The sequence below is a fragment of the Eubalaena glacialis genome, chromosome 8 (genome assembly GCF_028564815.1).
Source record: "Eubalaena glacialis isolate mEubGla1 chromosome 8, mEubGla1.1.hap2.+ XY, whole genome shotgun sequence".
In the NCBI taxonomy this organism is placed as follows: Eukaryota; Metazoa; Chordata; class Mammalia; order Artiodactyla; family Balaenidae; genus Eubalaena; species Eubalaena glacialis.
The window spans coordinates 116,760,802-116,772,020 of NC_083723.1; the positions used below are offsets into that span (position 1 = coordinate 116,760,802).

The 11,219-nt window shown below is 42.7% G+C and overlaps 1 gene segment (V, D, J or C); it reads left to right on the forward strand.

Moving 5' to 3' along the window:
- The first annotated feature begins 4,298 nt into the window (after positions 1-4,298).
- LOC133096660 (T cell receptor beta variable 20-1-like) lies at positions 4,299-10,275 on the forward strand. The segment is given in 4 exon segments: positions 4,299-4,347; positions 4,480-4,640; positions 9,787-9,837; positions 9,926-10,275. Coding segments are annotated over 4 exon segments (611 nt in total).
- The last annotated feature ends 944 nt before the right edge of the window (positions 10,276-11,219 follow it).

The window sequence follows — 11,219 nt, forward strand, 5'->3', positions numbered from 1 at the left end:
GGATTTGTATTGGCCTTGCATTTTTGGCCTTTCCTGGGGTGCCAGCACCCCATACTTTTGGTCTTTTCGTGGACCTCAGGGGGAGGAAGTTTCATCTCCTTCTCTGGGTTTTCTATGAGAGCCATCTGTAGGTTTAAAAATGTGTTCTGGGCTTCCCTGGTGGCACAGTGGTTGAGAATCTGCCTGCCAATGCAGGGGACACGGGTTCGAGCCCTGGTCTGGGAGGATCCCACATGCCGTGGAGCCACTGGGCCCGTGAGCCACGACTACTGAGCCTGCGCGTCTGGAGCCTGTGCTCCGCAACAAGAGAGGCCGCGACAGTGAAAGGCCCGCGCACCGCGATGAAGAGTGGCCCCCGCTCGCCGCAACTAGAGAAAGCCCTCGCACAGAAACGAAGACCCAACACAGCCAAAAATTAATTAATTAATTAATTAATTAATTAATTTTTAAAAAAATGTGTTCTGGTGGGACCCATATATCAAGTTGTCCTGGTGAAAAAGTCACTTGAGCATTTAGTTTACAAACGAGATCTCAACCCAAGAGGGACATAGGGCATTCAGACACATACAAGAAACTGTCAGGTCTCCTAATTGACATTCCAATGATTGTAAAAATGATCAGGGGTGGACTGAGGTGTTCTGTGTGCCATTTTGGTGTTTTAGCATGGAATGGGTTGCACCCATGTCTACTAGAAGGTCAATCAATTTGTTCCTCACTGTCAGTTTTAACTGGGGCTCTGGTGAGGATATTTGAATTGGGTGCCACAAATCCAGGGGAGCCCCTGGGCTGCTTTATTCATCATCTGAGCATTCCTCTCTCTCTACCATCTGGGAGGCCTCAACCCTTTTCTTTTCCTCAATCCTCTTTTTCTTTGGTCTGGGGCATCCCCTCTTCCAATGTTCCTCCCCTTTATAATACATGCATATTTCCTTGCCTAGTGATAGTTGACCTTTCTTTTGGAATCCAATGTGGCAGCCAGAAAAGTGGCATTTCGTTTTTTTTTAATTTTTATTGGAGTATAGTTGATTTACAGTGTTGTGTTAGTTTCAGGTGTACAGCAAGGTGAATCAGTCATACATATATCCACTCTTTTTTAGATTCTTTCCCCATATAGGCCATTACAGAGTATTGAGTAGAGTTCCCTGTGCTATGCAATAGGTCCTTTTGAGTTATCTACTTTATATATAGTAGTGTGTATATGTCAGTCCCAATCTTCCAATTTATCCCTCCCCACCCCCTTTCCCCCAGTAACCATAAGTTTGTTTTCTACATCTGTAACTCTATTTCTGTTTTGTAGATAAGTTCATTTGTACCCCTTGTTTTTAGATTTCACATATAAGTGATATCATATGATATTTGTCTTTCTCTGTCTGACTTAACTTCACTCAGTATGAGAATCTCTATGTCCATCCCTGTTGCTGCAAATGGCATTATTTCATTCTTTTTTATGGCTGAGTAATATTCTTTGAGTCTTCCTTTTTCTGCTTCTGTTCTCTGCTGTTAAATACCTTTAAAAGCAATGTCTACCAACTGAGAAGGACTCATTTCAAATGTACCATCTAGTTTCTGAAATTTTCTCCTGCTATCTGGGGCACTTTGTCTGATAAGTTCATGTTTACCGTTCAAGTGTTTTCAGGGGCCTCAGGGTCTGCATCAGTGTAATGTTTATAGATGCAGTATATTCTTTCCAAAAACTCAGAGGGGTTTTACTTTGTTTTTGCTGAATCTCTTGAATTTTGTTTACATGCTTTTGTTTTGGTGCCCCTTTCTGAAGCCCTGCCAAGATACACTTACAGTAGTACTCTGTTAAGAGCATCCCTCTTTCACTGGAGTCCCAGTTTGGTTCAGCAGTGGGTACTGCCAAGTGGGTTTTGGGTGTGCCATTTGGGTCCACTAGGTGGAGCTGGTGTGCTACCTCTCTAGCTTTATCCATGACCATCATCTTCTCATCGCCGGTTAAGCATCATGTTGGGAATACAAATGTCTGCCGTGAAAGCTGGTGGGTAGTGAAAATGGAAGTGAACAATTCTGTCATTTGAAAAGGATCCTTTCTATATGGAGGGTTTCAGTCCTTCCAGTTAAACAAATCTGAGGTTGAAAATGGACTGTGCATCCTCAAAGACCCAGTTGGCTGGCCATTCTCCTTGAGGCTCCCTACAGGATAATGGGAAATTGCCCTGCCCTGGAAGTGGCTCCGGGTCTAAACTGAGTGCCCAGTTGGGTCTTAAATGATGATACCAGACCATGTCGCTGTGCCCTAGGAACCAACACAAGATTTTCCGATTGATCCTATAAGAAGGGGGAGCCAGTCTGACTACTTGCCGCACCTCAGTGTCAGGAGCTGGGGTATAGAAACAGGAGACAATGGAAGGGATGGACATCAGTTGCATGAGGGTGGTTAGAGCAGATGCAGGGACAGCCAGCATGGCCAGAGGAGGATTTAAGGTTTGCAGCAATATATCCTCACTGTCGTTCCCTTCCTTGTCCTCCTGTAGAACAGATTTTCTCTTGGGTTTCTTTTCAGACCCTTGTACCATAAGGTAGCAACTGTCTGACTTTTTCTCATCCTGATGTAACAACATAAATGCTTGCACGTAAGGAATCTCATCATTTACCCCGCTCTTTCACAGAATAACTCTAACTGCAAGATTGTATAATAATTCAGAGAACCATTCAGAGGCCACCATTCCTCAGATGCCGATGAATAATGTGGCCAGACATTTTTGCAATAAAATGTCATCTGTTTCTGTCATAGGTTCACAGCTATAATCAGACAATTTTTCCAAATGCGACCAGAGAGTTTTCTTTAGGGATGGATGAAATGTTTCCCATCTTTTAAAAAACAGAAAGGCAAGAAAAACCAAGCACAAGTGGTGCTCCCAAAACCAAATGCTAGCATCTAAAGAAACAAATGAACTGGTTCACAAATCAGGTAGAGTCTAACAACTATTTACCTCTTCAACAGGGTACCCCACACAAATGCAAAACAAATGGGCTTATTCCAGACAGGAAAAGCCCAGAGTGGAGGGGAAGGGAGTTTTTGGTTGTACACACTGAAGTGACTTGCCCTACTGCATTGAGACTGTTGACTCCCAAATGTCAAGTCCTTGCTGCAGCTGCTAAGCGCTAGGGCAGCTGGTGCTTCTCTGAGGACCTTTGAAGGAGGATCCCCAGGACAAGAGGTCCTGACTGCTGCTAGGGCCCTGCCAAGCAAAATTCCCTGACCAGGACCAGCTGGCCATGAGCAGCAAGATTCCTGGCTGGCTTGTCAAATTTTGTTACCAAGTCCAAGCTCTTACTGACCCATGCACCACAGGCCAGTAAGTCAAGAGACAAGGTATTGGGGCAAAGAATAGCGACTTTATTTGGAAAGCCAGCAAAACGACAAGATGGTAGACTAATGTCCTAAATTTTGCGGTAGAATTCAGGCTGCTTTTATGCTAAGGAAAAAGGGGAAGCAGGAGGGTTTAATAATAAAAGGGTAAAGGCAGATTGCAGACTTCTTGGAGCCACCCGGCCTTCAAGGGAAGCATAATATTTCTTTGTTCTTCTGCTTGCTCACAAGGCTGGATCAGGAGGCTCCTGCAAAACTTCAAGTTGTTAGCAGTTATTTTTACTTTACCACTCTTATCTCTGCTTATTTGCAAGGTTTCTAGGCTGAAAGCAAACTTATCTACAACAAGTAATAGCCATAACGAACCTGGGACTGTGGGATGGGAACTTTCTTAAGGGAACTTAATGAGCTATTTGGGCACAAGCAACATTTCTCTAATGTTTAACTCTTGATGTGCAGGGCTAAAGTAATAGGATACATAGGCTAAAGAGTAAGGGAGGCAGTTTCAACCTGGTGTTAGCTCTGTTCCTCCTCTGCTACAGATCTGGAGCAGTAACTATGGCAGCGAGGGGATTAAAAATAAACTCTGCATGCTTGTGTGACCAGAGCACCTACTATGCTCCCATAGTAAGCAAACGTTACCATAACGAGGAAGGTGAAAACCCGTGGGCCAATCATTTCCAGGCTCTGGCCTGGAAATGTGGTGGTACCACCCACCCGGACCAGAGAAAATGCAGAGTTCTGGGGAGGGAGGCACAAGGTGGGGCAAGTGATTCAGATCTCTGTTCTTAATCTCCTCATCTGCAAAATTAGGGAGCCTGTTTTGAATATCTCCAGGATTCTATCCAACTATCCTTTCTGGCCTTATGACAGATTCCACCCATTAAGCCAGGGGGAGCCCCAGAGCTAAGTTTCTTTCCTCATTTGTCTGTGCTCAGAGCTGCAAGGAGACCCCCTTCCCACTATGGGCAACCAGGTGATCTGCTGTGTGGCCCTTTGTCTCCTCAGAGCAGGTGAGTCCTGGGTTCAGGAAGCAAGTTCCTGTCCCAAAGGGGCTGAGCTCCAGAGCTAAGCCTTTCCCTCATGGCAGCAGCATTAGATGCCCTCTTGGGCCGTGTTCCAGAGCCACTCCTTTTCTTCCATAGGCACTGTGGATGGCAGGGTCACTCAGACCCCAAAATACCTGTTCAAAGTGGAAGGACGAGATGTGACCCTGAAATGTGAACAGGATTTTGATTACGACGTCATGTACTGGTACCGACAGGACCCAGGACAAGGGCTGAGACTGATCTACTACTCTCAAATTGTAAAGAATGTTCGGAAAGGAGACATAGCTGAAGGATACAGTGCCTCCCGGGAGAAGAAGTCACTCTTTCCTCTCACCTTGACATCGACACAAAAGAACCAGACGGCTCTCTATCTCTGTGCCGCTAATACAGACACAGTGAAGCAAAGTCACCTCCTCTCTGCACATAAATGCGGCCCAAGCCCTGCTTCCCCACCAGGTGGCGGGGCTTTTCTGTTTTTAGTACCCTGGTCAGCCCCCTTTCTTCCTCCTCAACCAGGCAGCCACAGCAGCTGCTGCAACAGCACACGTTGTGGAATGGCACCGTCACAATTCAGCGATCCACTAAGTTGACTTTTAAAATTACATAAACCTATTTATCTATATCTACCTACATCAGAGAGAGAGGAGAGGGTAATTCACAGCCCAGCTTTTTTTTTTTTTTTTTTTACCAAATACTGGAAAACAAAAAATGAACAGAAAATGGTCCCTTCCTTCAGAAAGATAATAAAAGTCTAGTGGGGAGAGAAATGTGTAGAAACATACTGTAATCAAGTATCATAGAATGTGTGCTTTCATCAGAGGTATTAGTGGAGTGCAGGAAATAACACGGTCAGTTCTGTCTGTTGACATCAGGAAGGGCTTCAAAGAAAAGGCAAAATGTGAGATGAAACTCGAATGTGAGTAGGATTTCACCAGATGGACAAACGCCAGCGTAGTGATACAGGCTTAGGGAACTATGGCAGGAGAAAATCATGAGATAAAATAGGGAAAAGATGATCACCACCCCCTCCCCGGACTATGGCAATAGGAGAAAATTTGGAAAAATGGGTGGAGCAAAGTTATTAAACAAAATTGGGCTTCTAGTTCTAGTGGACCTTCCTTGGATGTGTGCATAGAAATAGCTACCAGGCTCTGGTAAATGTAGGCTTGGCACTTAGAAGAGAGAGTCAGGCTTCAGAGAAATGTTTGCATGACTAATAAGCAGACAGGTGGTCAGTATTATTTTGCAAATGGTCTTTATGTTTTGTGTATATTTTCTCCTTTTGTGGTCTGCCACCAATCTATCAAATTAGGAGGCAAATGTGTTAATTCTTGGGACTTCATTTTGTCACAAATATTTATTTAATCACATAGTTCTGTTTCTAGAAAAGATTGACAGTCCATATTATTCAGACTAACCGTCCCACTGCATACAGCTAAAAATGCTGTATTAAACATATTTTTAAATCATTCTTGGAAGCATTTAAGAGTCCCAGTCTCTTCGGTGTGACCCTGTGTCTCTTGGGACAAGCAATTTTGGGGAACACGTGGGGAGTCCCTGACCATTACGTACAGGCTTTGGCTCCAGGCATTTTATTTGGGTTCCTTCTTGAATTTTGTGTTAACTTTGGCTTTCTTCTCCCATACATTCTCCCACATATTCACACTAGGACCAAAATACTGAGAAACAGAAAAGAGAAAGATGGAAAAGAGATACTAACCCCTTGAATAGGATTTAAAACACTAAAATGTGACATGATGAGAACTCCAAGCCCTCACTGCAGCTAGTGTTCTCTGAAATAGTAAGGAGATAGTTGGGAGGATCTAAGATCCTTTACTTTGTCCAGACCATGCTCACAGATGCCTCCAAATCAGTCCTCTCCTGAGCTAGCTGACGCAGTCATAGACCAGTAGGAGACACAGCCCCTCGAGTTCTCTGCTCCCTGTGTAGAAGCCATGCTCCAGAAATCCTGGGAAGGGGTGAGGCTATCTGTCCAATGAGAGAAAGGAAATTAAAGGGAGGACAGTAAGAGACAGGTAATCTTAAATGTAAAATAGATAGTAGTGGGAAGCAGCCGCATAGAACAGGGAGATCAGCTCGGTGCTTTGTGACCACATACAGGGGTGGGATAGGGAGGGTGGGAGGGAGACACAAGAGGGAGGGGATATGGGGATATATGTATACGTATAGCTGATTCACTTTGTTATACAGCAGAAACTAACACACCATTGTAAAGCAATTATACTCCAATAAAGATGTTAAAAATAAAAACAATTTTTAAAAAAGAGATAGGTAATCTTGTTTTTCTTTATCTTTGGCATAACCAGAAAGGATACAGATTTCTTCCCGTCAGTGGAAGAATTTATGAAACAAAGCAGATGGACTTTACTTGATTTTAAAACGTCCACTCTAAAACTATTGAACCATTTACTTTTTCAGAGTGGTCCTAGTACTAAAAAGAACTCTTTAGCTGTGAAATTTCATAATAGCCCCCATTCCCATGACCAAGTTGTAAAAGAGTTACTGTATGAAATGAAAGTCAGAAAAGATAAAGTATCACTAAATGCTTTCTTAGCAAGTTTTAAGAAGCCATTGCATCTATCACCTAGGAAGAACAATTTATGGAAAAATAAAATCAAATTTCTGAATTTAAATATACTGGAAGCAATCAGTAGTAAATTAGGCAAGTCAGAAAACCAATTTAACTGTACACAAACTTAAGAAATATTCCAGAATTCTGAGGAAATAGAAAAGGATATGTGAGAAAAACATACTATCCCAGCAGCTTTATTCGTGACGACCTCAAGCTGGAAAACACCCAATTGTCCATCAACCATGCAATGAATAAATAGAGTTACACTTAGTAATAGGATAAAATATAGCAAAAAAACAAATATTATTTGCACAATCATGGATGAATCTCATACACATAATGTTAAACAAAAAAGAAGCCAGAGTACAGACTATACAAAGTTAAAATAGTGGCTACATTTGAGGGCATTTTTAATTTACTTGGAGAGAAGAATGAGGGAGGCTTCCGGGGTTCTGAAAATGTCCTATATCTTGATCTGGGTGGTAGTTATATATTGGGTTGGCCAAAAAATTCATTCGGGTTTTTCCGTAGGATGTACTCATTTGTGAAAGTTCACTACGTTGTACACGCAAGATTTGTGCAGTCTATTATATGTACTTTATATCTCATTTTGAAAGCTTAGAAAAACAATGATAACAACAACCACTTCAAACTATAGTGACTTAAACATGTATTATCTCTCATGATTTGTGGGCTGAGCGGGCTCGGCTGGGCAGTTCCCACTTGGGGTCTCTCATGCAGTCATGGTCAGATACTCCCTGAGGCTGGAGACACCTTAAGGCTCAAGTGGCCTGCACATCCATGGTGGCTTCTTTCCGCACATGCCTGATTCCTCGCCTGAGGTGACTGGAACAGCTGTGGACCAGCCTGGCATGTCTCTCTTTCTACACACAGCCCGTCAATGTGGTTAGGTGAGCTTCCTCACAGCATGGTGGCCTCAGGGTAGTGAAAATGATTACCTAGTGGCTGGCTTCCCCGAGAGTGAGAATTCAAGACACCCAGGTGGGATCTACAAGGCTACTTATGACCCAGCTTGGAAAATCATAGCATCACCTCCATTCAGGCAAGCCCAGATTCAAGAGGAAGGGACTTAGAGGAATGTGGATACTGGGAGGTGTGCTTCATCTGGTGCCATCTTTGAAGAGTAGCTACCATAGCATGAAAAATTGGTACTTCTGATCCTATTCCTCACTGCCTTGGACCAATGATGACTTCAGAGCGTAATGACAGCTGCTTCATTTGCAAATACTGTTTTTGAGGTCAACTCTAATCAAGAACTATAACCCGAAGAAAATTCTGGGAAATTTATTTCCTCCTTAGTTAAGTTGATACAGTAATATAAAACACTGCAGGTATATACCTAATGGCGGGTGGTCCTCAAAAGGAGTAGAAAGATTGTCTTCTGACCCAGGAGCTTCCGGCCACTTAATCCCATACGTCATAATATTGTGCCAGAAGTAATCCATTACAAGGCACATTCACCTGCTCTTAGCAGAAAAAGTACAGTTATAATGGGAGATGATCCCATTCTAATGTGATCTACCCCAATCATAAAAAAATAAAACCAACCACAAGGGCATGTCAGATGGCCTTTAATACATATATCACTATTATGTGTATAGTAATATGTAGTATGCAGTCATTTCCATGATAAAAATCTATGTCACTATAGTACTAATACAATTTGATGGATCAAATTCTAATTCCACCTTTTTTTAGTAACCCATTCCAGTTAAAAAGAACTAAGTATTAAGTGAAAACACAACTAGGAAGTTGTTATGAAAATGAAAGTATACTGCCTTGGAGAAAAATCTTTAACCTCTTTGAAATTGCTATACATTTCCAAGCCTGAGCCATTTAGAACATATTCTAGCATGTTCAAAACAGAAATAATTCCCTAGATCTCCTATAAGCTATTTCCATTGTCCAATGCTTAGCTTATGACCTGTATCATGATGAAATAGCTATAAATTATCCTCATAGCCTCCACGCTGATTTACACAGACATACAGACTGTAATAAATAGATATGTTTAGTATTAAGTCCATCAGTATGAGGGGCCTGGCATAAGATAGTCATGAAATACATACTTCTTTGAGAAGATGAGGAAGTGTCCTTATCAGTGTGAAGAAACATTGAGCTTCTAGTCTAGGATTTCTTATGTTCAGCCATAGTTCTAGTGATTAACATAGTTAATCACTAGTTCTAATGAGTTGTCTTGGTTACTTTGAGGATATGTTACAGAAGTAAAGAATTAACTATAATGTCATTTACTACACAAACATATAGCCCTTTCCTTATATAAGACTAAGAAACTGAAGTCATTTCAATGATCTAGGTCTCAATTTATGTTCTATAAAATTGGGAGTTGAGTTAGAACATCTCTGAGGCCCCTCCCAGCAATGTTTGTATGGTTCTTTGCTATTCAGAAAGAGCGATGGGTCCTGCATCATTGGCAATGATGACCACCAGGAGGCAGATTTGAGCATCTTTAGGATTACATAAACAGTCATCCCTCCTTCTAGGGGTGGAAAAAGGAAGACTGAAGAGCAAGGTCCTACCTTTCTTCAGAGACGTGTGGTGTGAGGCTGGGTCCTGAAGATGCTGGTGTTTCTGCTGCTTCTGGGACCCAGTACGGGCCTTATTATCTGAGTAGTTTGGGCAAGTGTGCGTGTGTGTTGGCATGAGTGAAGTGACAGCCAGAGACTGTGGGTTTTTTACACTGATCAAAATGAGAGGGGACATCCTTGCTCTCTGGAGCTGTAAAGGGTAAAGTGATAAGTCACCAGTCAGGAGAGACGGGGGATTAGGATAGGAAGATTTCACAAAACAAACAGGATTCTCTGGGAGCTGGGAGAAAGGTGAGTGAGCGTGGCTGTGATTTTTCTGCCTGTGGTCGTGTCTGTCTGTCCTGCTGGCCTCTCACCTCCTTGACCTCTGTCTCAGCAGGCTCTGGGCTCAGTGCTCTCGTCTCTCAACATCCCAGCAGGGCTATCTGTAAGAGTGGAGCGTCTGTGACCATCCAGTGCCGTTCAGTGGACTTTCAAGCCTCAACTGTGTTTTGGTATCATCAGTTCCCAAAACAGGGCCTCGTGCTGATAGCCACTTCTAATGAGGGCTCTGATGCCACATACGAACAAGGTTACACCAAGGCCAAGTACCCCATCAGCCACTCAAGCCTCACATTTTCATCTCTGATGGTGACAAATGTGCACCCTGCAGACAGCAGCCTCTACTTCTGTGGTGCCAGAGACACAGCGCTGGGCGGAGATCAGAGACCCAAACAAGAACCTTTGTAACAGCTCCCACTCCCCACCCCACCAAACGCATAGAGCCCCGTGGAAGGAGGTGTGGAGAGAGAAAAACCACAGCCTCTCTGACTGAGTCATCTGCGACTATGTGTATGTGTAGAGAGAGAGAAAATATCTGAGTACGGAGCGTGGAGAAAGTATGGTGTGTGTTAGAGAGCTAGCCATATGGGAATGGAGCTGGTCCTATAAATGGCCAACCAACCTGGAAAGTTCCCTGGGCTGAAAATGATAAAACCTGGATTTTTCTTCTGACTCTGCCATATGTTAATCATATCTTCTTAGATAAATCAACACATAATCCTATAGGCAGATCTCACAATGCTTCTATAATGCACTGTGTATTTTTATAATAAACTCTGGCATTTGTCTCTCCAAGAAAATTGTCTTGCACTGTCTTGTCACCATCCTAGGCCCTCAAGATAAACAGAATCATTAGGAGGCCAAGTAGAGATGTTCACTCTTGAAAGAATTCAGGGATGTGCTATATATAGTATTGGGGTTGATGAATGAATAGGGTAGGACTGGATGGGGTGCACCCTTTAAACCCAGGTACAGAGCATGCCCCGAACCTTCACAGGGAATGTGTTTCTGTCTCTCAACAAAGGTGTCAGAGGGAAGAGAAGACAGAGTAAATAAGAAAGACTTCAGACAACAATTCTTGTCTACAAAACTAGAAAGTTCTGTCAGAAGCCACAAGATAGTAAGTGGAGCAGTGAGTGTAAACTCCTCAAAAAAATCCTTTTCTAGGAAAAATCACACATTGACCACAAATCTTGTATGGCCCGATAAAAATAAGCAAAAGATATTAACATACACTTAATAGAAGAATCATCTATGATCAATAAACACATGAGGAGATATTTGACTCCACTGGTGATCAGGAAACATGAAGCAAGATGCAATGATATGTAAGTTGATACCCATTTGATTAG